Consider the following 19,739-nt stretch of genomic DNA (forward strand, 5'->3'; position numbering starts at 1 on the left):
ACGAGGTTCAGATGACTCCCCGGCGTCGCTATGCCGAGCCCACGCTTCCAAGGTCACGGCAGCACCTAAACCTCCTTCCTCGATGATGATTGACCGGCAATCTTGATGCCGTTTGGCAGATTCCAAAGAGCGGTGGACGTTTCGCGGCTATTCTGTCCGTCCCGTCCGTGACACCGTCTAATTCATCCTGTTTAGGTAATTCCACCTGCTCTTCTTCGGTATCGTCAACTTGAACAGCACCGCCGGCGGGCAGTCCAAGGGAAGGATCCCTGCCTCCGATGCACGCGTCGCACGTTTCTGCCGTCATAATATTTGAAACGTGCGCGCCTGATGAGCGCCCAGACGACAGGACGCAGCCAGGAAATGCAGATTGCGCTGAACCGAGGTGAGAAAAATTGTCCTTGTCATTACCGCTACTCCGGAACCGACTTTTGCCTGTGATGCTTCTGGCAACCTCGTGCGGGCGTGTTCTAGAAGCGATGCCGGAGAATTCGGCTGGGCCATCTTCTGCTCCCTCGTGTGCGTCGGCGCGCATCTTGATATGGCAGACAGCTCAATACGGTAGCTGCAAGGCCGGCTGTACCGGTAGTGCGCATCATCAGCCTGTAATGCATGCAGCAGCAGGCTCGCCTCCAGTCGCCTTCGCTCCTCGTCCTTCGTTTTCTCGTCCCAAGGAAACTTCTAGCCAGCTTCTAGGCTCTCGTAGGGCATTGACATGACGACAGACCGGGTGCGCATACAATCAGCCCAATGTTTTATCTCACGAGCGCGGAAAAAGCGTAAAGCGATTACGAGGGCGCCGACGCGGCCGCTCATCAAACAACGTTCGGCGCCGCTCGACCGTCGTTTCGCTCTGCCGCCCCCAATCCAGGGTTGGCTTTCGAGGATCCCCACCACGTGGTGCCGATCAGCCCAGCCCTACCTGGGGCAGCCAATCAGATGCATCCCGTCCTGTTCCCAACCTCCCGCTTGCATGAACAGTTCGCAAGGTAACGCAGGCTGTCCTTCATACCGACAGCAAGACTGACATGTACATACAGTGCGTGTAAGACTGCGATGGATCCTGCCTTCTGTCTCGCATCAACCGGTAAGCGATCCTTCATCCTTAGCAGAGCGGGTATCACATCCGCGTATGCGGTACATGCCGGGCTTCCGGCCAAGGAGACAAGGCGACCAAAGTCAAGAAAGGTACGCATGTCCGTAAGCTAAATGCTATGGAGACTCTACGAGTCATCATAATATCATTCGATCCAGGGGGAATCAGTTACCGATATATCGGCGGCCATGTGCACCATGAAGCAATGAAATCAAACGCCTATATCGCTGCCCATGTTCGTTACCGAAAGCACAATCCTTAGTTACCCATCCACACCTGAAAGATGGTCCGGCCGTAAAGCGCACTAGTAGGGACTGTTGACGATGTCATTCCGTCCCAAGTAACTTCCCCTCGCACCACTGCGTCGAGCAGCGCCCACCCGAGAGGGCGTAGCGATACTCTCGCGCGTCGGCCTTTGCAACGCTCGCTTAGCCACCATGTCGACTTCATTCGGAAGAGCTACGATGAGGTTCTTGTCTGAGCCGAACTTGAAGTTGTCTGCCTTGACTTCCTCTGCGTAGCGCTTGATGCTGTACGGGTCTCTGCGGTTCGCGAGCACCTTCTTCAAGCTCCAGGTGACAATGAAGGGCCCGGTGGCGGTGATGATGGTCGTCTCCGTGTCATCCAATCCAGTGTTGAAACGCGCCGGGGTGAACGAGATCGGCGCTTTCGTCTCGTGCTGGAACTGGGCAACGTGGGCGGGCGTCAACGCTAGACGTCGTGGCTGCGGTTTATCGTCCTTCGCAAACGCCTTCTCGAACCCGAGTTTCCCGTCATTCTTGCCCCCCTTCTGCAGTGCGTCGATGAGGAGAAGGTATGTTCGCGTGGTAGCGAGCACCCATCGGCCGTCTGCCGATACATCTATACCTATGATTGGATCGCCAAGAGCCGGAATGAGTGTTTTTGCGTTGATTCCGAGCCTGTCGTACAGCCGAATGTCTCCCTTCTCTGAAGCCACGGCGATGTGTCCGCGCTCGGTCGTGGCTGCAGCAGAGAAGGCGTTTTTCGTGGCGTATTGTTTGTATTGGTCGTCGACGAGCTTGTTGCCGGCAAGACGAGGATCGATGCGATACAGGGCGTTACCCGACAGACCCAAGAACGTTTGCTCGTTGCTCATCTGGGCGAATTTCTGCGTCGAAGTCAGCACGAGTTCAAATCAAGTCGGTTCGTCGGAGGACTTACATTCTCTGGTGCGAACACCTTGACGGGGATGTCGTCATGCACCTTCCACTCATCCACAACCGTGCCGGTCTCCAAGTCCATGCGATACAGCGCATTCGGATTGTCCAGGTTCTGCAGGACCATATTTTGATCTTCTTGGTGGAGCATGACCTTGGTGGGATTGAAAGCCTTGCCCTTCGGCGTCTTGACGTTCGAGATGGTAGTAGCGAACTGTAGATGGTTGTTCGGAGTGTGCTTGAACACACCGATCTTGTTACCTCGGACGACGAATGACCTGTCATGTTTGTAGCCGACCGCAAGTTGGGAGTTGACACCTCCATCCTTCATGTCAGCCTCCACGTCGTCCTCAGACTCGTCCTCGTCATAATACTCGCTCTTCTGTCGTTCGTCTGCATCTTCGTAATCTTCCTCTTCTGATTCTTCTTCCTCCTCTTCCGCTTCCGGCGCGTCCTCCATCGTGAGATCCTGGAAGGCTTCCAGCACATACTCGCGGTCAGCGTCCTTCGCCTTCTGCCACTTCATCTGATTCAAGTGCTCCCATAGTGCTTGCATAACGCCATTCTGGAAGTGCTCCAAATCCTCCTGCGATTTGAAGCGGATCAGCCATGAATAAGCAGACCCATCGTCCAGATAGTGGTTGAAGATGAAGGACTTGAACTCATAGTTGAAGACCGGGTTGATATCCTCAACAATGGGCTGACCCAGCCATTCGCGCTCCTCACCGTCGATGTGCAGCCAGTACTCCCAGTTGCCGATCTCGGTCACCGTAGCATGTACTTTCGCGTCCTGGAGGACAAATGTACCCGAGGGGAAGTCGAAAAGATGGAGCTCAGCAACCGCCTCGGCCAGGGTACCTAGAGCGGCTGGCTGCGCGACAGCCGGCGGTGCAGAGGTGGGGTCCTCCTGCTGAGGAACCTGACCTTTGCCTGCTGCCTTCTTTGCCATGTTCTCTTGTGTGGTGTTCGGAAAGAGCTCGGATGCGGCAGGCGCTGCCGCGAGGGTCGGAGATCTGGCCACGGGGCTGGCGATGGGGCTCGCGTCTGGAATGGGCTCCTCGAAGTAGGCTAGAGCTTCTAGGTCTTCTTCGGTTGCGTTCTCGTGGCTTCGTCGGAACTTCCGCTCGTACTGGCACTGCAGGGCAACCCGCTCGAACAGGGCAGCAGTCTCTGGCTTGACTGACGGGTCACACACGAACTCCCAGAGATCTCCCACGTCGCCGCTGAGATCGCGCCACGCGAATATCGTCTCGCCGGTCGAACGCACGTCGGTGCGGAACTGGAGGCCCTCGTCGAGCAGGAAGGTCTTCTCGTCCTTGTCCCCTCCCAGTGCGTCGACACCTGCGTCCTCGCCACCTTCTTCCTCTAGGAGATCCTCCTCGCCTTCTTCGTATGCACGCTGGACCACGAGCTGATATTGGAACTCCTGCCCGGTGCGTCGAATGGTCGCGGCGGCGTCTTTGAAGATAAGCTCGGAGTAGCCCTTGACTGACCGCGGACGGACGAGGTAGAGCTGGCCTTGCGAGATCTCGACAATCGACTCTTTGGAACCGTCGCCAAAGACAAACTTGCTAACTGTGGGCGGTGCTTAGTGTCTGTATGCCACAATAGCGGGGGCGGGGTTGACAAACTTACGGCTGCGAAGCATAAACATGGCGACAAGTGGCAGTGCGGCGGAAGGACAGGTGAGGGGCTGCTAGCGGGTCTACTTAAGCTTCGCGACGCGCACGCGTTCCATGCCTGGGTGTGAGTGAAAGCCGGCAAGGCAGCAGATTGTCGCGATTTGGGGAAAACACATGGGCGTTTGTTGCGTCTGCCAAGTCGCTTATTCTTGCCACGCGTTGCTGTGGCGTCCCACATCAGGCTTCAATGTCAACCACGCAATATTCCATGTCTCATTCTACATATCGCTCGTACAAGGGCCCATGATGCGCCATAAAATGCACGTTACAGCCGCTTTTGATCCAGCGTGATACCAGGACCATAGTCCTCCCGAACACGCTCTAAAACAAGTCCAATAGCTCCTGGTTGCTCTTCTGCGTCGTCTGGCCGCCCAGTTGCTGGCTTGCAGGCGGAGGCTGGCTTGTTCCTGAGAGATCCATACCGGCAAACCCATTCATGATATCGTCGTTCGTCATAGGAGTGTTGGAGGGGCCTCCGCCACCGCCTCCGTCCCCGAATAAGCCCAATAAATCGTCCATTGTCGAAGCGGGCGCAGGGGCCCCTGTTGCGGGTGACGCTACTCGTTGTGGTGTGCCCGCGAGACCTTCCAGGCCAGACTCTCCGGAAATGGGTTGCTTCTGTAAAGACGCAGGTGCAGAGCCGTCGAAATCTATGTCCAGTAGGTTTTCCATATTAGTCTGCGGTGGAGCCTGACCACCTGCGACCGCCGCCGCAGCTGCAGCCGCAGCGATAGGATTTTCTCTCGCATTCTGCTGTTGCTCCCTAACCATGAATTAGCATCAATGGTCGTGCAAAAGCGATGAATTACATACTCGATCGCTGCTCTTTGCATGGCCTCTGCGCCGAATCGACCCTGTCCCAAGAATGCCTCTGGTGGTTTGTGATACACCGAAGCGAGCGTTGAGAGTTCTGTGAGCAGCTGTTCCAGCAGTTGCGGGGGCAGAGATTGGATTGTTGATGTTATCGCGGGTTTCTCGGAGAGTACAATGTTCTGGAAAGCATTAGCGGATTCCGTGGCCTTCGCGCGGGGGACCTACCTTGGCAATTTGAGGATCACTCGATAGCAACCGCCAATACACATATGCTCGATCCCGAATATCAGGGTTGTCATTCTCCGCTGTCGCTGCTTGTAAGACCTTTTGCACCAAGCCTTGCGACTGATCCGGTTTCTTCAGGAAGAGCTTGACCACAGCCGTGAGGATTTGAAGTTGAACCTGAGAGTATGTTAGTTTTAGGCCCACGCCTTAGGCGCTCTGACATACCTGTGTGAACTCCTCGCCGAACCCATCGACGAAAGTTGATAGTATCTCTCCGGCGTTGTTGATCTTCTCTGCATATTCTCCCACAATCCAGATAAGGGACGCTCGGGCGTAGGGCTCGTCTAACTCCTCAATGCATTGACAAAGCTTGGGGATTATACCCTCGTATCCAGGATATCTTCGGAAGATGTCTTTGATGACGACGATAGCTTCTTGAACGACGTAGTTCACCTTCGTGTCAATGAGATCCAGTAAGGTGTTAACGCACTTCTCGCTTGCGCTTTCGATCTTGATAGCCACCTGGCCAATGGCTTTGACAGCTCGTCGCACGAAGTCCATATCTACCTCCATTGCGTACTCCTTGAGCTCGGCGAGGAGCTGGTCCACGTTTTTGTCGTTCGCTATCCGTACCATAATCTCAAGCTTCTGGAGTTTCAAGTAAGGCGGGTCGTTGTATTTGCAGAAGAAGACGCGCATCTCTTTGCTCAAAATATCGGGTTGTTTCTGCAGAAGTAGATCAATATTCCTGAGAGCGACATACTGCACTTCGGGCGCAGATGACACAAGCGTGACTGTAGCGGGTTAAGAATAGCGCTGAGAACTGTAGCAGAGGGCGTACCTAATGGAGGTGCCATCTTCTTGGCATATGACTTCATCAATTCCGGCGAGGTGTATTTCATATGGAGGAAGACGACCTTGACAGCCGCCAACACCACGCTAGGATTGACATGCTGGAACTGCGGAGAGACTCTCTCGCATATGTGCTCCGCTTCCTTGACATCTTGCGCCTTGTAGTCGGCAAGCGTGGTCAAGATGGTAACTCTGCCCCACTCTGTGCACTCATTAAGCGCCATCAGCATCTTCTTCAAGGTTGCCGGCGTGACGACGAAGGCTTTAGTCTCGGGACTCGTTTCCTGAATTTCCACCAGCGCGGTGACCGCATTCGCCACGACCATGGGGTTCGGATCTCCGATCATGTCCTGAAGTTGCTCGAGGAAGCCGTTTTCCAAGCACATTTGGGGGTTTAGGTCAAAGAGCTTGGCCACGCAGAGCGCTGCGGTCTTCCGAACGTACGGCGATTCATCTCTAAGTGTTTTCCGCAGCGGCTCCTCCATGTAGTCCACCATCTTGTCTACCCGAATGCACCCCATTGTCCGTATTGCGAGAGCGCGTATTAGTGGATTCGGGTCTTCCGAGTCTTGAACGAACGTGTTCACGGCGAGGATACAGAGGTCGGGATGTGATTTCGCGTAGTTCCTGAATGCGCCATTAGCGCTCTACGGGATGTACGAGCCGCCAGCATAACTTACATGAGATATAGGTATACGAGCTTCTTCTGATCCAGGTCCGCGGTCGCGATATTCTTTAGCACATCGGGAAAAAGCGCGGACACGTCTTTGCCTAGAGTCATTGACATGATAGTCTTCTGGATGGCCTCTTTCCTAGCAAAATCTCAGTATATGGGTTTCCCAGTAGCAGTGAGCTCGTCCTCACCGTTCGTATGCATATTGGGACCTGTGACGCCAGTCAGTTCCGCGGTGTCTCTACCCATTGCACATCAGCCACTTACACTAGACCGGCCCTCAACTCGAACGTCTCTCCCTTCCGGGGCACCGCAAAGGCGCCTCTTATCCGGTTGACCGCCATCTCTACGCTTCAGAGGCAGAGGTGACGACCGCAGTCGTACCCCTCATGCAAAGGCGATACTCGAAACTAGGAGCTGAAGAGCGCGAGACCGGAGTCGCTGGCGGCGCAATGCTTGTGATATTGCGGCGATCTTCGAGAAGCGATAGGTGTCAAATTTGAGGGCGGAAGCGTGTGGGCGTCGTTGTCAAGGGAGATATTGAAGTTCAATTTCGTGGAGCCTGATGTTCGTCGAAAGCGACTGCCACATTGACGATGATTGGCCCGTGCGCCCCATGCATGCTTCTGGCCGCTCAGCACGAACCCAGGGATATTCACATCACGACGCGTCCTCAGTGAAGATACTGGTGACAGCTAACAATGGTCAGTTCTGCGCCTTTCTGATAGTCTTCAGCAGATCTAAATAATAGAACAGCCATCAAACCTCCCAAACCTGCGACGTCTATTCGTAGAAGCTCGCACCGAGGGCGAAGAGAGCGCATACTCCAGGAATGCTGTATGTCCCGTTACAATATCTGTTGAGCTTGCCCTTATCAAGAAATTCAGTTCTACAACCTCGTGATCTTCATGTCTTCGGTTGCAGTCTTCAGTCTGGTCGCCCAGCGTATGAGCACAGGAAAAGTTGCAGGCTCGTAGCAGGTCACGAGCTGAATGCCATCAGGACCTCGAAAGGAAGGCCCGTGTCTACAAGTGTCCGCTCCAATCGAACAGGAGGAGATACGGCCGAGCGGCACGTTGTTCTAGGCTAGAGATTTCGACTATCGAAAGATTGTGCCTCGGGGATGCATCCACGAGTATCAAAAGAAGCGAACCATCTCCGGACGCCTGCGACAAAACGTAATATCAAGAGACTGGAAGGCGGAAGATTTTGCGCTTAGAGGCATGTTTACTTGCAAAACTTGGTGAAGCCTTAGTCGACTGAGCGATATGCTATACGGGTATCATGGAATACAGCTCTCTGGCCACACAATACGACAATTTGTCTAATGCTGTGACTCTTCTTGAGACTTCAACATTACCCCTGTGCCCGGAAGAGGAGCAAAACATACCCCCTACTCTGATTCATTGCTGTCGTCCCCGTCATCGTCATTGTCCTCTGATTCAGGCTTTACCTCCTCGTCCTCGGCATCATCTGAAGCATCCTCATCTTCGCCTGAATCGGAATCGGAATCTTTCTTGACTACTGCCGCTCGCTGGATGCCCCTATTCAACCTCCGTCTAGGCCTCCCGCCGGCCTCCGCCTCCTCAGTCTTGCCCCAGGCCATTGCGCCTTTTTGAATCTCCTCCAAGTCCTTCGCAAACTCCCGTTGCTCTTTGATTCGCGCCGCCTTCTCGTTAGAATATTTGCCTTCCATACCGACATCGTCGAGCATGCCTTTGAGATGTCTAATCTTCTCTTTGGGGGTGTCGCACTTTGCAAGCTCCTTCGACCACACTTTGCGGATGCCGCATTTTACGAGCCAGCCCTGCAATCGCTTGATCTCTGCTTGGTCTGGATCATCATCCGCTTTCGCCTTGGATGGCTTGGCTCTCGATTTGGTCGGCTTAGACTCTTTCGGCTTTCGCTCCTTGCCGCGTTTCTCGGACAGTGACTTCTTTTGCCGCTTCTTCTTCATTGGCGACTCGTCAAGGAGGCTCGACAGCTCGCTTTCAGAGACATTGTCCTTTGTGTCCGCAGGCGGTGTCTGCCGGGTCTCTGGTTCAGGCTGCTTCACCGCTGGCGCAGTCTCTGCTTCTTTCTCACTCTCGTCGGCGTCCACTCTACCCTTTCCCGTCCCTTTCTTTGGCGTATCTCTGTCTTCGTCTGACTCCCCCGCCACTATGTTCTTCCGTCGACGCGTAGGCTTGTTTGGGGGTTCGTTTTCTGCATCGGAAAGTGCGTCGTCCTCGTCCGGCACGTCTGAAAGCGCAGATTCTGACTCGTTCTCTGCGGATACCGTCTTCCTTCGCTTCTTAGGCTTTGTCGCTGGTGCCGCTGCTTTCCTCTTTGCTCCGCGCGCGCTATCGCTGACCGCTTTCGCCTTCTTCCGGACGACAGGTTTGGGCTTTGGAGATTTCTTGAGCGGAGCGGCCGGGGGTTCGGCCACTGGCTCGTCGGTGCAGTACTTCCCCTACGGCTGTTAGTTACATGCAGCGCATGCCGAGGACCACACGTACTACTGCCTCATGGATGAGGTTGTGACTCTTCCTCTTCCAGCTTGTGTCCGTCTTGAGAAAGCCCGCCGGCAGTCCAAGCTGCTCCTCGGCTCTCGTTCTGACGCGCTTGACCGTGAGGTCATCGGTGTTGCCCGACTTGTGTATAGCAATGACAGTATCGCGGAGGGCGCGGGAGATGGTCGCCTCCGAAGGGAGATTGCCTGTGTCTGAATCCGACATATTGCGCGGTGGAATGATCGGCGTATAAGGCGTGTGGACGCTGTGCTCTGTCTGCCAGGGCAGCCGTTGTCGCGTGCGAGGTGAATTGCTGATGGGCTTGCCGCGGTGCGAACAGGATTGGTCCGCGCACTGTGCTGTCCTGAGCAGGGAGGCACCGCTGCACGTGATCGGCGTCCGGGCCCCAGAACCGTGCCCAATTGGAGCAATCGGTGATGCAGTCCCAGGCGGGCGCGCGCAGGGCAAGCAAAAGCAACGGGTCAAGGAACGTGGATTCAGCCTCAGGCCCGGCGAGACCCCATGCGTCGACCCCAGCGCTGTCAGGCCACATTTCCTGGATTTCTTGGGTTTCTTTTCACACGTTGCGGCGCACGGGCTGGCCTGTGGTTCCCCGCCTGGGCTGACCGACGTCACTTTATTTGGGCCATCATTATGAGCGAAGTGCAGCTGTTTCGGGCGCGCTGCCTTCACTGCCTCCACTCTCTTCGCTCCCTCAGATCCTGCAGCCCGGCCTGCATACGATTGGGCTCCACCCCTACCAGCCTGTACTTACTTCAATCTACTGTGTTCCACTCCCTGCGCGCAAGCTCACCTGCCGCTCTAACGGTATCGCGGAATCTGCGAGAACCCACCCGCTGCATCCCAGTGGGCCTTCGCGGCCAATATCATACTGTCGTCACCCGCCTCAGACGCCGAGGGAATATCTTGCGGCACTTATTGCTGGCCTCCCGAATATTGCTAGAGAACGTGGCCTGTCAAGCTCGGGATCCGTCGCCAAACCTTTCGACCATCGACAAACTTTTATTAAAGGTCTCTCGAGACTCCCAACAAGCACGCCGCGCCTGTCCTACCTCGAGCCAAGCGTACCCGCACGACTGCTATCCCTCACAACCCGCCAGCAAATATGCCAGCGCCCACTAAGCTCGTGCGGCGCCATACCGAGGACGGGCGGCTGCTGCTCGTTTCCAACCGCCTGCCCATCACCATCAAACGCTCTGACGAGGGCAAGTTTGAGTTCTCCATGTCTTCCGGCGGGCTGGTCAGCGGATTGAGTGGCCTCTCCAAATCAACTACCTTTCAGTGGTACGGCTGGCCCGGCTTGGAGGTACCCGAAGACGAGATCTCGACGCTCAAGGATCAACTCAAACAGCAGTACAATGCCGTCCCCGTCATGCTCGATGACGAGCTAGCAGACCGTCACTACAACGGATTCTCAAGTAAGCCAACTCTGCCTCAGATCCTGCCCCCTCGCCTTGCTGACCTCCAGATTCCATCCTCTGGCCTCTGTTCCACTACCATCCCGGCGAAATCACCTTCGACGAGTCCGCATGGAACGCATACACCGAAGCCAACCGCCTGTTTGCAAAGGCAGTCGCGACAGACGTCCGGGACAATGACATGATATGGGTGCATGACTACCACCTTATGCTTCTTCCGGCCATGCTGCGCGAAGAAATCTCCAACATGGAGCAGCCGAAGAAGAACGTGAAGCTTGGATTCTTCCTGCATACGCCTTTCCCCAGCTCCGAGATCTATCGTATCCTGCCCGTCCGCAACGAGATCCTGCTCGGTGTCCTGCACTGCGACCTTATCGGATTCCACACCTATGACTATGCCCGGCACTTCCTAAGCAGCTGCTCACGCATCTTGTAAGTTGTCCTCCGCCCCTTCATACCAAAGTGGTGTTTGCTAACTTTGCGTAAAGGGGTCTTGCGACTACACCGAACGGCGTAGAATTCCAAGGCAAGGTCATCACCGTCGGCGCCTTCCCCATCGGCATCGATCCAGAGAAATTCGATGAAGGGCTCAGGAAGCCGAAGGTGCAAGAACGCATTGCGACTCTAGAGAAGAAATTTCAGGGTGTTAAACTCATTGTTGGTGTAGATCGCCTTGACTACATCAAGGGCGTCCCGCAGAAGCTGCACGCTTTGGAAGTATTTCTCACAGAGCATCCGGAGTGGATAGGCAAGGTGGTTCTGGTCCAAGTTGCAGTTCCAAGCCGCCAAGACGTCGAAGAATACCAGAATCTGCGCGCAGTGGTGAACGAACTTGTCGGGCGGATCAATGGCAAGTTCGGCACTATCGAGTTCATGCCCATTCACTTCATGCACAAGTCGGTATCTTTCGACGAGCTCATTGCGCTCTATTCGGTATCCGATGTCTGCCTCGTCTCCTCGACTCGCGACGGAATGAATCTGGTGTCCTATGAGTACATCGCAACGCAAGAGAAGCGCCACGGCGTCATGATCTTGTCCGAGTTCACGGGGGCCGCCCAAAGCTTGAACGGCAGCTTGATCGTCAACCCTTGGAATACCGAAGAGTTAGCAGATGCAATTCACGACGCGGTCACGATGGGTGATGAGCAGCGCAATCTGAACTACCAGAAGCTATCTAAGTACATCAGGAAATACACTAGGTAAGCAGTCTTCTGCATTGCAAGCACCGCAATCACTAACGACGTTCAGCGCTTGGTGGGGGCAGTCCTTTGTCAAAGAGCTTACAAGGATATCTGAGCAAGCCGAGCGGAAAGTCAGGTTCGGACCGCGCCCATCCACGTCCCAAGGCAAGACGAGCATGCCGCTCGCCAACGTTGCTCCTCGTCCGTCTACCTCTAGTGGTACCTTACCCGTCGACAATAAGGAGACTGACGGCTCTGCTGTGCCTACGATCGATAAGGAGGCTGAGACTGCAACAACGGCCATCCCCGTCATGAATAAAGACAGCGCTGGCAATGCGACGACCGATGCAGCTCCGCCCGAACTGATCAAGGAGGCAGGAACGATCAATCCGTCCCAGTCGCGCGAGCACGAGGCACACATAGCATCTGCATAGCATCCTGGGCAGCTGGCAGCTGGGCGTACACACGGCTCCCCCTTCTTCTTTTCCAACATAGGGTCATTGCATGGAAGTCCGGCGCGAGGGTCAAGCGTAGACGACGATGGATATCCCTCTTAACTTCTTGGAGACCCGCAATGCACTCTAGATTCCCTAAAATCATTAAGATTCCTGGAAGACATTACCTCTGTCGTGTCCACCCAATCAGCATTACCCAATTAAACTATACCCCTCATCTTGATTACTCGTCTTTCACTTTGCAGATATGTGCAGCGCCCGCTCTCCCAAGCCCCCGTTCACTTCCGCATCTGCGGAATCAGCAGCAAACACCTCGCGTGGCGCATACCGGAAGAATTCTTCCCGTGTCAGTTTCACGAAGCTATCCTCCAGTGCTCTGAAAGATTCATAGCAGCGACGATGCGCATTTTGTAACAGTGATGTCACATATTTCAAGTCGCCGAGAGACTTTGGCCGCGTTCGCTGTATCCCTAGTGACTCTTCGTATCGAAAATAGCCGCGAGTAAGGAGGACCTGTTGCTTTGATGCAGGCAGAACCTTGACTGATCGGCACAGGCCAATGTCTGTGTCTTCGGAATAGCAGGCTTGGTGGAGGGCGACTCACTATTATTGGCTGTATAGCTGTTGGATAATCTGGGAGTAGTTATTCGGTCTTACCTGGGTGTTTCATCTGCTATTTCTAGATGGCGTTTTCGTGTTGCACTGAGTGATCAAGTTGTAGATGGGAATAATCATCGATTCCCAATCCCTACATTACATCTTCTCGATCAAGGGACTACAGCACCAAGGAACGCCCGAGAGAACACGTCTGATGTAGAAGTTGGTGATGTTTTCAATGTCACGGCATTCTAGATTTACAAGACCTCATACTCCACCACGCTTGCCAACATCGTCTGTACACAGTATCCCAGCATGTTAGCTTTCACTTTTCACGAGCTTATAGCCTTTCACGAGACTGAAGTTGGATATTGAAAAAACACCCATCCGTTAAGCACTACTTTGCTACAGTACGGTCCACTAAGGAAAACCTATCAACGCGCGAGTTGAACCAATCAGAAGCTACTACTCCTCGCCCTACTCACCATCCTCACATACCCAGAGATGAGCATTCCGTCTAATTATCCTCCATGTCGAATTTGACCCAACGCGACAGTCTCCAAGGTGCTCTAAAACGCATCTTTAATGTAAAGCCGGTCTTCGTTCAGCGTGCCCACACAAGTTAAGCAGAATACACCTTGCTCTGCCTTCGAAGTTGTTCAGTGAGATATGTGCCGTAGTAAGGGTGTATATAGAGAACGCAAGCTCGTAGGCAGGTTGGTAAGTAGATGCATTGCGTCGGCCTTCCGCATCCATCACATTCCCTCTGGTAGAATATGTGTAGAGACCTCCAATGCCAAAATTCCCTTCATCGTGTTCGGCGCGATGCGGAGAGCCATACGTAACGGTGGAATCGTGTTGACGAAATAGCTCGAGCACCTGTTGCAGCGCCGAAATCGCATCAGATCGATGATTGAAACAATTTCAAGAATGTTAAGGAGGAGCTCATTCGGGAGAACAGTAAGCCCCCCGAGCTCTCTAATACGTGGGGTTGGGTCGTCGATCGAGAAGACGGGCGCCATGCGATCGAGGAGTCGATCCAGATAGAACCAATTCCTGCGGAGATCAGCATACGTGTAGGTGAGGCTCTTAATATTGAGATCGGTTGGAAGCGCTATTGTAAGATATCGTAGAAGAAGTCGTTGTCTTGGCACTACGTCCGGCGGCGTCGGTCGGTCGGTCGGTCGATCGATCGATCGCGAGATTGGATCTGTGCGACTCTGAAGCTGTTGTCAAATTGGCTGTGCATCTCTGAGTCATACATTAGAGGTTAAGACTCAGGAAATGTGGTTGTTGAGGCGTCGTACCATAGTTGATATCTGGAGCCTACCACCCGCAACACACATGCGTTCGGCGGTGGGCTATGGACAAACAACAGAAGCTGGAGTGCATTCCGACTGTTAGATGGTGGAGGGGACTAGTGTGGCATGCTGTACCTAGGTATGCTTCCACGCCACAAGAACAACCAGGGTTTCGGCCAACAGGAAAGGTGGCAAAAAAGATATGGACTGCAAAAAAGATATGGACTGCAAAAAAGATTGGACTTGCTGGGAATCGAACCCAGGACCTTTCCCATGCTAAGGGAAAATTATACCACTAAACCACAAGCCCGTTTACTACAACTTTAAGCAAAATAGAAATTTAGACAATATAAGTCCCAAAATATAGTATTTAGATCTTTGTAAATCGTTTTCTACTTTTCAAAATTAAAAAAATAGTCTTTTTTGCGATACTTTTGCAAAGTTAGACTCTAGAGAGGAAACGTTATTTTTTAGCTTAACTTACTAAATTTATTTTTACAGAAAAGTAAAGTTTACTTATAAGCTTGCTGATATAGTAATCCTTCCGACGGATGCTTTGCCTATAATGTTAAGCCACCCGTAAGGGCTTATTTTACTTCTGCCAATTATCGCTTTAGCGTCAGCCCACGATGCGCACTTGGCTGAGATCCAATAGCGCTTACTGTTGGTGGCTGAAACTTGACGCTGCTAGCCATGTGCGAGAAATGAGAAGCGATTTCTCGAAAATCGCATCGACAGCGACGCCTGCCGCACGTATTTCGCTCTTGACTATGCTCATTTCGATTACTCCATTCAGTTTCCCTATGCGAAGCGACCGCTGCGCTCCACTGAGCTGCCCTCTCTACACAATATCTTTGGAGACCATCTGGCACGTGATGAGACAGCCGGCTTCATGTTGGGCACAAAAAACACCTGACTTGAACGATGAGCTGCGCTGCCTCGCGATCGATGAAAGACGCTTGCACGCGTCCACTCAGCCGCAGACCTAGCGGGCTGTGCTCCTTCGCTGGGACAAAATCAGAGATGCCCCTGTTCCCGACGGTGACCTGTTTTGGTAGAGGTCCATCCTGCCACACGTCCAGAGCTTCAAGAAGCACCCTCAATGTATACGCGAACTCGTCGATCGGCTGGGCGCACTTGTCGGCGTCCGATGCTTGTCTCTCTGCACTCGTCAATTGCTGCCAGCGAATTGTGGATGATCGACGGAGCGACCGACCACACGACGAGCTGCTTAACAACACTGCGCGAATAACGTGATGAGCTGCTGCCTTCGGGCAGTCCTTAGTGTAGCTAGGAAAAGGCGTAGAAATAGGTGTGTCGTGATCTTATCAAACTCGGAAGCGTGGGCGCAGGTCCCCGCTCACACTGTCCCTACAAATCGAGTTTCCGAACTTTAAAGTAGAATGTTCGCTTCATGGTTCGCGGAGAATCGGTGGATCCGGTGAGGAGCCACGGTTGGGGTGAAAAGTGGGCTGTTTGTGGTTCCGTTGGGAATCTGGGCCAGATGTCAGAGGTATGGTCGCTTTTTAAGGAGCACTCGCACCTACTACCGCAAAACTGTGCACGATTTTCACAGTCCACACACGCTGCCAGTTCATCAGTACCTAGATATCCTGTATCGACGGTTCTTCCTCCAGGTACTCCAGATCACCGTTTCAACACAACTTACCCAAAATACCCGGACGTCAGGCGCACAAAACCCGCCGCCATCTCCTGAAAGCTATCATTGCAGCCCGCCTTCTCCCAACCTCCGAGTCCACAACCCATACCACAACCCGGGGTGCGCTTCGTCGCCACGCAATACCAATATGATGGACGCTGGCAACTCGAAGGGTGACACGCAAGACTCAGTGTCGCACAAGCCCCAATCTCAAGCCGACGAACAGATAAATAAAGTGGTCACGGCCTATCCTCTCGATCCTATCTTGAAAGATTCTTCAACGCTCGCCTGCAGCTTCTTTCCTGGACCCGGAAAACAAGGCTTGCCTACAGAGATACGCCAAATGATATACGATGAAGCAGTATCATTTCCGTGGTTTCATTCCAAATACGAAAAGATCATAATGGGAGATCACTATATATATTATGAGGATACTTCTCAGGCCTTAGCGCTTCTTCGCAACGGCAGTGTCTGGGAGAACGATGCCTGTAACGCGCCAAAAGTGAAGCTCGCTATTCAACCGTTCACGCTCCACGTATATTGGGAGACACTCAGCACTCGATCAGGTTTTGAACAAGGCTATCTAGTGGGGTTGTTGAAAGGACTTGATGCAGTGTTCGCCATGGACCAGGAGCATCAGCGGGCCTCTTCGATTGCGCCTAGAAAGTGGACCGCACCGCTATCACCAACTGTACTCAAGTATGGTTACTCAATTCTAAGGTCTTTCCTTATACAAGAAAGAAATTGGTGGACTTTCAAGAACGAGGACCGCGAAAACGAATGGTACCAGGACAAAGCTCCTGGAGCCTTCCTCCAGACGGCCATACTGCATTTACGCCGAAGCCCAGGGATAGATATTAGGATCTTTGTCTACAGTCCATATCCACCCGAGCGTAGAGAAGGGGAAGCTGAGCGTGTGGAGGAACACATCAGGACACTTTTAACCCCTCTCAGACGCGGCATAACGAACACAAGGCTCCCACGCTCAGCAAAGGATTGTATCCGTCATCATATCACGCTAGTTGCTTACGACTTTCAATTTTCGTACTGGAAAGAGAGACTGAAATGCTTCGATAGTGAGGTTCAATGGGAAAAGGCAACACAAGACGAAAGCCATGGAGGCCCTAGGGAGGCAGCAATACATAATTTTGGGTATTGAGATTGTTTATCAATGTAGCATCTATTTGAATGCGCACGTGCATACGCTAGGTTTATGCTGCTTGAGAAAGTGATTCGCGTTCGGCTGAGTCTCGTCCAACGAAAATTGTCAAGTGCGTCGAGAAACAATTACGCATTTGGCCAGATGGACTCGTTCGCTTGGGCCCGCAAAACATGCTCAACGAAGCTCTCCAAACCGAAGGCTGTTTCGCAGGACCATTTGATATAATTCGCATTACAATGTTGCGTGATCGTGTAGCGCGTGGTGTGGTTATCGGAAGGCGCAATTGCTTTGAGACAACATTCGCAAGGAAAGCGCTACGTCAACGAAAATGTGTTTACACTTCAACTGCGCGTCTGTTCGCTCCACTGCTTCTGCACCCACGTTCACTTATCCCACCACGGTGGGATCACGACATATAATCTGCTATTTAGTTAAGTCATCACATACTCAATTGTTAGTGATGGCTACTCTCATTCAAAACGGGGTCCAGATAGCCTTCGGCATCGAGCTCGAGCTCCTACTTCAGGCAAAAGACAAAAGGCTAAGTGACCTTAAGCGTCTTGGATATGTAGACAATGACAAGGAGCACAGATCCGAACTCGGCCGGGGTATGAATCAACAGGCAATCGAAAAGTACATCCAACAACGTCTCGATGCGGTCCAGCTTCCTTCTCAACAACGTCGAAACAAAATGGCGCAGAAGGACTACAGCTTGTGGGGCATTGAGAAGGATGAGTCCATCACCAAAAAGAAAATTGGATGCTGTTTGGATTTCCCAGACTCTCTGCCTGAAACGAAGATCACTGACAGACCAACTAGATGGCGTTGAGTTGGTTTCTCCGGTTTTATTTCACGGTTGGCCGAACACTCTGGAACAGGTCATCGACATTATCAAAGATGCCTTCACAATCGTCGAGGACGCCTCCACGGGGACGCATGTTCACATCGCTCCGCTCGGTAGGCCATGGTCCGACGCCGAATTCAAACAGCTCAGCAAGGGCATTGTCGCTTGGTCCACCTTGCTCGAACCTTTGATGCCTCGTCCATCGCGAAATTGTTATGCGAGATGGAACCACGAACAATGGCCGGACAGAAAACAGCAAGAGAACATCATCATGTCGATTGATCGTCTTTCACGGGACGAGATCAAGCACAAAATCTCTCTGGACCGAAGATATGCTTGGAATCTCTATCCGACCGACACAATCGAGTTCCGCCGTCCATACCAGACACTGTCCCACAAGGAAGCCTTACATTGGGTCGTCCTAACGCTTAGTTTAGTCTCCTTCTTCTTGCGGAACGGCGAACTACAAGTGCCACAACAAAACGATATCAAGGCTGCCAGGGAGAAGATTAGAAAAGAGTCGAATAAGCTTGGCCTTGCTCTCCACCTGAATTTCAGCTTCTGCAAATAAGCTAAGTGCTTTTGAACATCTCAAGGCTATATGCCAGCCCTCTGGGTTGAGATTGATATCCTCGACCTTGTGTCAGGTATCCGGCTATGTGCCAGCCCTTCGGGGTGTGATCGATATCCTCGACCTTGTGTCAGGTATCCGGCTATGTGCCAGCCCTTCGGGGTGTGATTAATATCCTCGACCTAGTGTCAGGTATCCGGCTATGTGCCAGCCCTTCGGGGTCGCTATGCAGAGGTTTTTTCCGCTTTCCTCTGCGAATGAAAATTGTTTTTTTTATTGCCAGTCTCAAGTGACAATTGCGTTTCGTGTCCTATGTTGCATTACTTTTCGCTTTATTTTCCTGTAGGCTGACTGCTTTCATCACCATGTCGACACTGTTGGAGTACAATCGCCAAGCTTCCTAATCGGGCACTAGCGCCACTGGCGCCACAGAGATTTCTTCGATTTCTCGGAGCTATATACACTCAATATAACACACCTCACCCACATGCTGTATTCCTCAATTTCCTACTTCAACAGACACGACTTTATCTGGCCAGGCTCTTTATTGAATAATTATATATAACCACCAATGAAACACACAACTATTCTGCGTGCAATTAAGCAGTGTGCCGGAGTGATTACGTAGATCATGCCCTACTGTAAATTATCGCATAGCCCGCAGACACTTTAATGTGCTGCAATAGTTTACCTTTCACGAAATCAGGCGTGCTTCCACCATGTTGAAGGCTTATCAAATATGCCGGTTGAGCTTGAGTCAGGTCTCACTGACATTCTGGAAGTTCCTTCTTCTTCCAACCGTTGAGACCGACCGGCTTGACCTTCCTTAAGACTGCACAGCCTCAAACATAAACACAAGCATTGACCATGCACTAAGTTTCCACGCTAGCGCTCGAATGTGTATACTGGCGCCCGTTTCCTTGTTCTTCTTCTTCTTCTTCTTCAGCAAAGAGGCTCATACAGTAAGTACCACGTCTTTCGCGCCACAAACCTGAGAAGCTCTTCCGTTTCATATTCGCCTGAATCTATATTCGACATCTCACGATCCAAATCCGGAATCGCCTGCACCATTTTTGTCATCACCGCAATGCAGCTTCATTACTCACTCAGCCTTCTATCCGATGAGATCATGCTAACATGGGATTGCCTGTCTAGCAGACAATCACACCCAAGTAAGTAAATTTCGTTCATACTGCTTGCAGTCCCTCAAGGTCCGCATTGAGTCGATCCATACCTTTCGAGCATGTGCTTGTTATGCAACATCGACGGCAATATGCACACTTCCCGATTGTCCATTGGATCAGCATGCTTCGGGCAGTCTTCGCGCTCTGAAAGTACCTCGCCGTTGCACTCATGCATTCCGCAATTGATGCGTGCTTCCACACGTCCCTTCGCCCAATACCAACTTTCCACCGGAACAAACTACCAGGTTTCCTTTCGATCCGACGATGCCCCATCCTGGATTTTCACCGTGGCTATCCCCTATTGTGGTCGATTCCCCGATTCCGACTCCCCGTT

The 19,739-nt window shown here is 52.5% G+C and overlaps 8 protein-coding genes and 1 non-coding gene across 9 annotated transcripts; 4 read left to right on the forward strand and 5 right to left on the reverse strand.

Annotated features, from left to right (window-relative positions):
• Positions 1–1,182: 1,182 nt before the first annotated feature.
• Positions 1,183–3,928, reverse strand: BU26DRAFT_553831 (VID27-domain-containing protein; the record flags this gene model as incomplete). Its single annotated transcript, XM_033832237.1, has 3 exons — positions 1,183–2,225; positions 2,279–3,849; positions 3,910–3,928. The coding sequence occupies 3 exons, from the start codon at positions 3,926–3,928 to the stop codon at positions 1,401–1,403; spliced, it is 2,415 nt and encodes an 804-aa protein (XP_033679676.1). The 3' UTR covers positions 1,183–1,400.
• A 300-nt stretch (positions 3,929–4,228) lies between these two features.
• On the reverse strand, positions 4,229–7,075 carry BU26DRAFT_608228 (Adaptor protein complex beta subunit). Its single transcript, XM_033835826.1, has 8 exons — positions 6,787–7,075; positions 6,711–6,731; positions 6,527–6,658; positions 5,836–6,473; positions 5,220–5,788; positions 4,995–5,171; positions 4,770–4,948; positions 4,229–4,719 (listed from the first exon to the last, which is right to left on the reverse strand). The coding sequence occupies exons 1-8, from the start codon at positions 6,861–6,863 to the stop codon at positions 4,278–4,280; spliced, it is 2,235 nt and encodes a 744-aa protein (XP_033679677.1). The 5' UTR covers positions 6,864–7,075; the 3' UTR covers positions 4,229–4,277.
• Positions 7,076–7,272: 197 nt separating this feature from the next.
• On the forward strand, positions 7,273–7,496 carry BU26DRAFT_434690 (uncharacterized protein; the record flags this gene model as incomplete). Its single annotated transcript, XM_033824088.1, has 2 exons — positions 7,273–7,356; positions 7,407–7,496. Coding segments are annotated over 2 exons (174 nt in total), but the record flags the coding sequence as incomplete, so codon positions are not given.
• Positions 7,497–7,675: 179 nt separating this feature from the next.
• BU26DRAFT_608229 (uncharacterized protein) lies at positions 7,676–9,487 on the reverse strand. Its single transcript, XM_033835827.1, has 2 exons — positions 9,018–9,487; positions 7,676–8,971 (listed from the first exon to the last, which is right to left on the reverse strand). The coding sequence occupies exons 1-2, from the start codon at positions 9,234–9,236 to the stop codon at positions 7,913–7,915; spliced, it is 1,278 nt and encodes a 425-aa protein (XP_033679679.1). The 5' UTR covers positions 9,237–9,487; the 3' UTR covers positions 7,676–7,912.
• A 650-nt stretch (positions 9,488–10,137) lies between these two features.
• Positions 10,138–12,065, forward strand: BU26DRAFT_434309 (glycosyltransferase family 20 protein; the record flags this gene model as incomplete). The annotated part of the gene is made up of 4 exons (XM_033824068.1): positions 10,138–10,450; positions 10,501–10,882; positions 10,939–11,649; positions 11,699–12,065. The coding sequence occupies 4 exons, from the start codon at positions 10,138–10,140 to the stop codon at positions 12,063–12,065; spliced, it is 1,773 nt and encodes a 590-aa protein (XP_033679680.1).
• Positions 12,066–13,063: 998 nt separating this feature from the next.
• BU26DRAFT_522475 (uncharacterized protein) lies at positions 13,064–14,182 on the reverse strand. Its single transcript, XM_033829793.1, has 3 exons — positions 14,120–14,182; positions 13,991–14,064; positions 13,064–13,934 (listed from the first exon to the last, which is right to left on the reverse strand). The coding sequence occupies exon 3, from the start codon at positions 13,703–13,705 to the stop codon at positions 13,439–13,441; it is 267 nt and encodes an 88-aa protein (XP_033679681.1). The 5' UTR covers positions 13,706–13,934; positions 13,991–14,064; positions 14,120–14,182; the 3' UTR covers positions 13,064–13,438.
• A 40-nt stretch (positions 14,183–14,222) lies between these two features.
• BU26DRAFT_t48 lies at positions 14,223–14,294 on the reverse strand. The gene has a single exon. It is a non-coding gene; the product is annotated as a tRNA-Ala (tRNA).
• A 1,042-nt stretch (positions 14,295–15,336) lies between these two features.
• Positions 15,337–16,821, forward strand: BU26DRAFT_522476 (uncharacterized protein). Its single transcript, XM_033829794.1, has one exon. The coding sequence runs from the start codon at positions 15,793–15,795 to the stop codon at positions 16,801–16,803; it is 1,011 nt and encodes a 336-aa protein (XP_033679682.1). The 5' UTR covers positions 15,337–15,792; the 3' UTR covers positions 16,804–16,821.
• A 445-nt stretch (positions 16,822–17,266) lies between these two features.
• BU26DRAFT_508682 (uncharacterized protein) lies at positions 17,267–18,221 on the forward strand (the record flags this gene model as incomplete). Its single annotated transcript, XM_033827104.1, has 2 exons — positions 17,267–17,570; positions 17,626–18,221. 2 exons carry the CDS (start codon positions 17,267–17,269, stop codon positions 18,219–18,221), a joined length of 900 nt encoding a protein of 299 aa, XP_033679683.1.
• Between the last annotated feature and the right edge of the window lie 1,518 nt (positions 18,222–19,739).

This window comes from Trematosphaeria pertusa, assembly GCF_010094035.1.
Source record: "Trematosphaeria pertusa strain CBS 122368 unplaced genomic scaffold BU26scaffold_14, whole genome shotgun sequence".
In the NCBI taxonomy this organism is placed as follows: Eukaryota; Fungi; Ascomycota; class Dothideomycetes; order Pleosporales; family Trematosphaeriaceae; genus Trematosphaeria; species Trematosphaeria pertusa.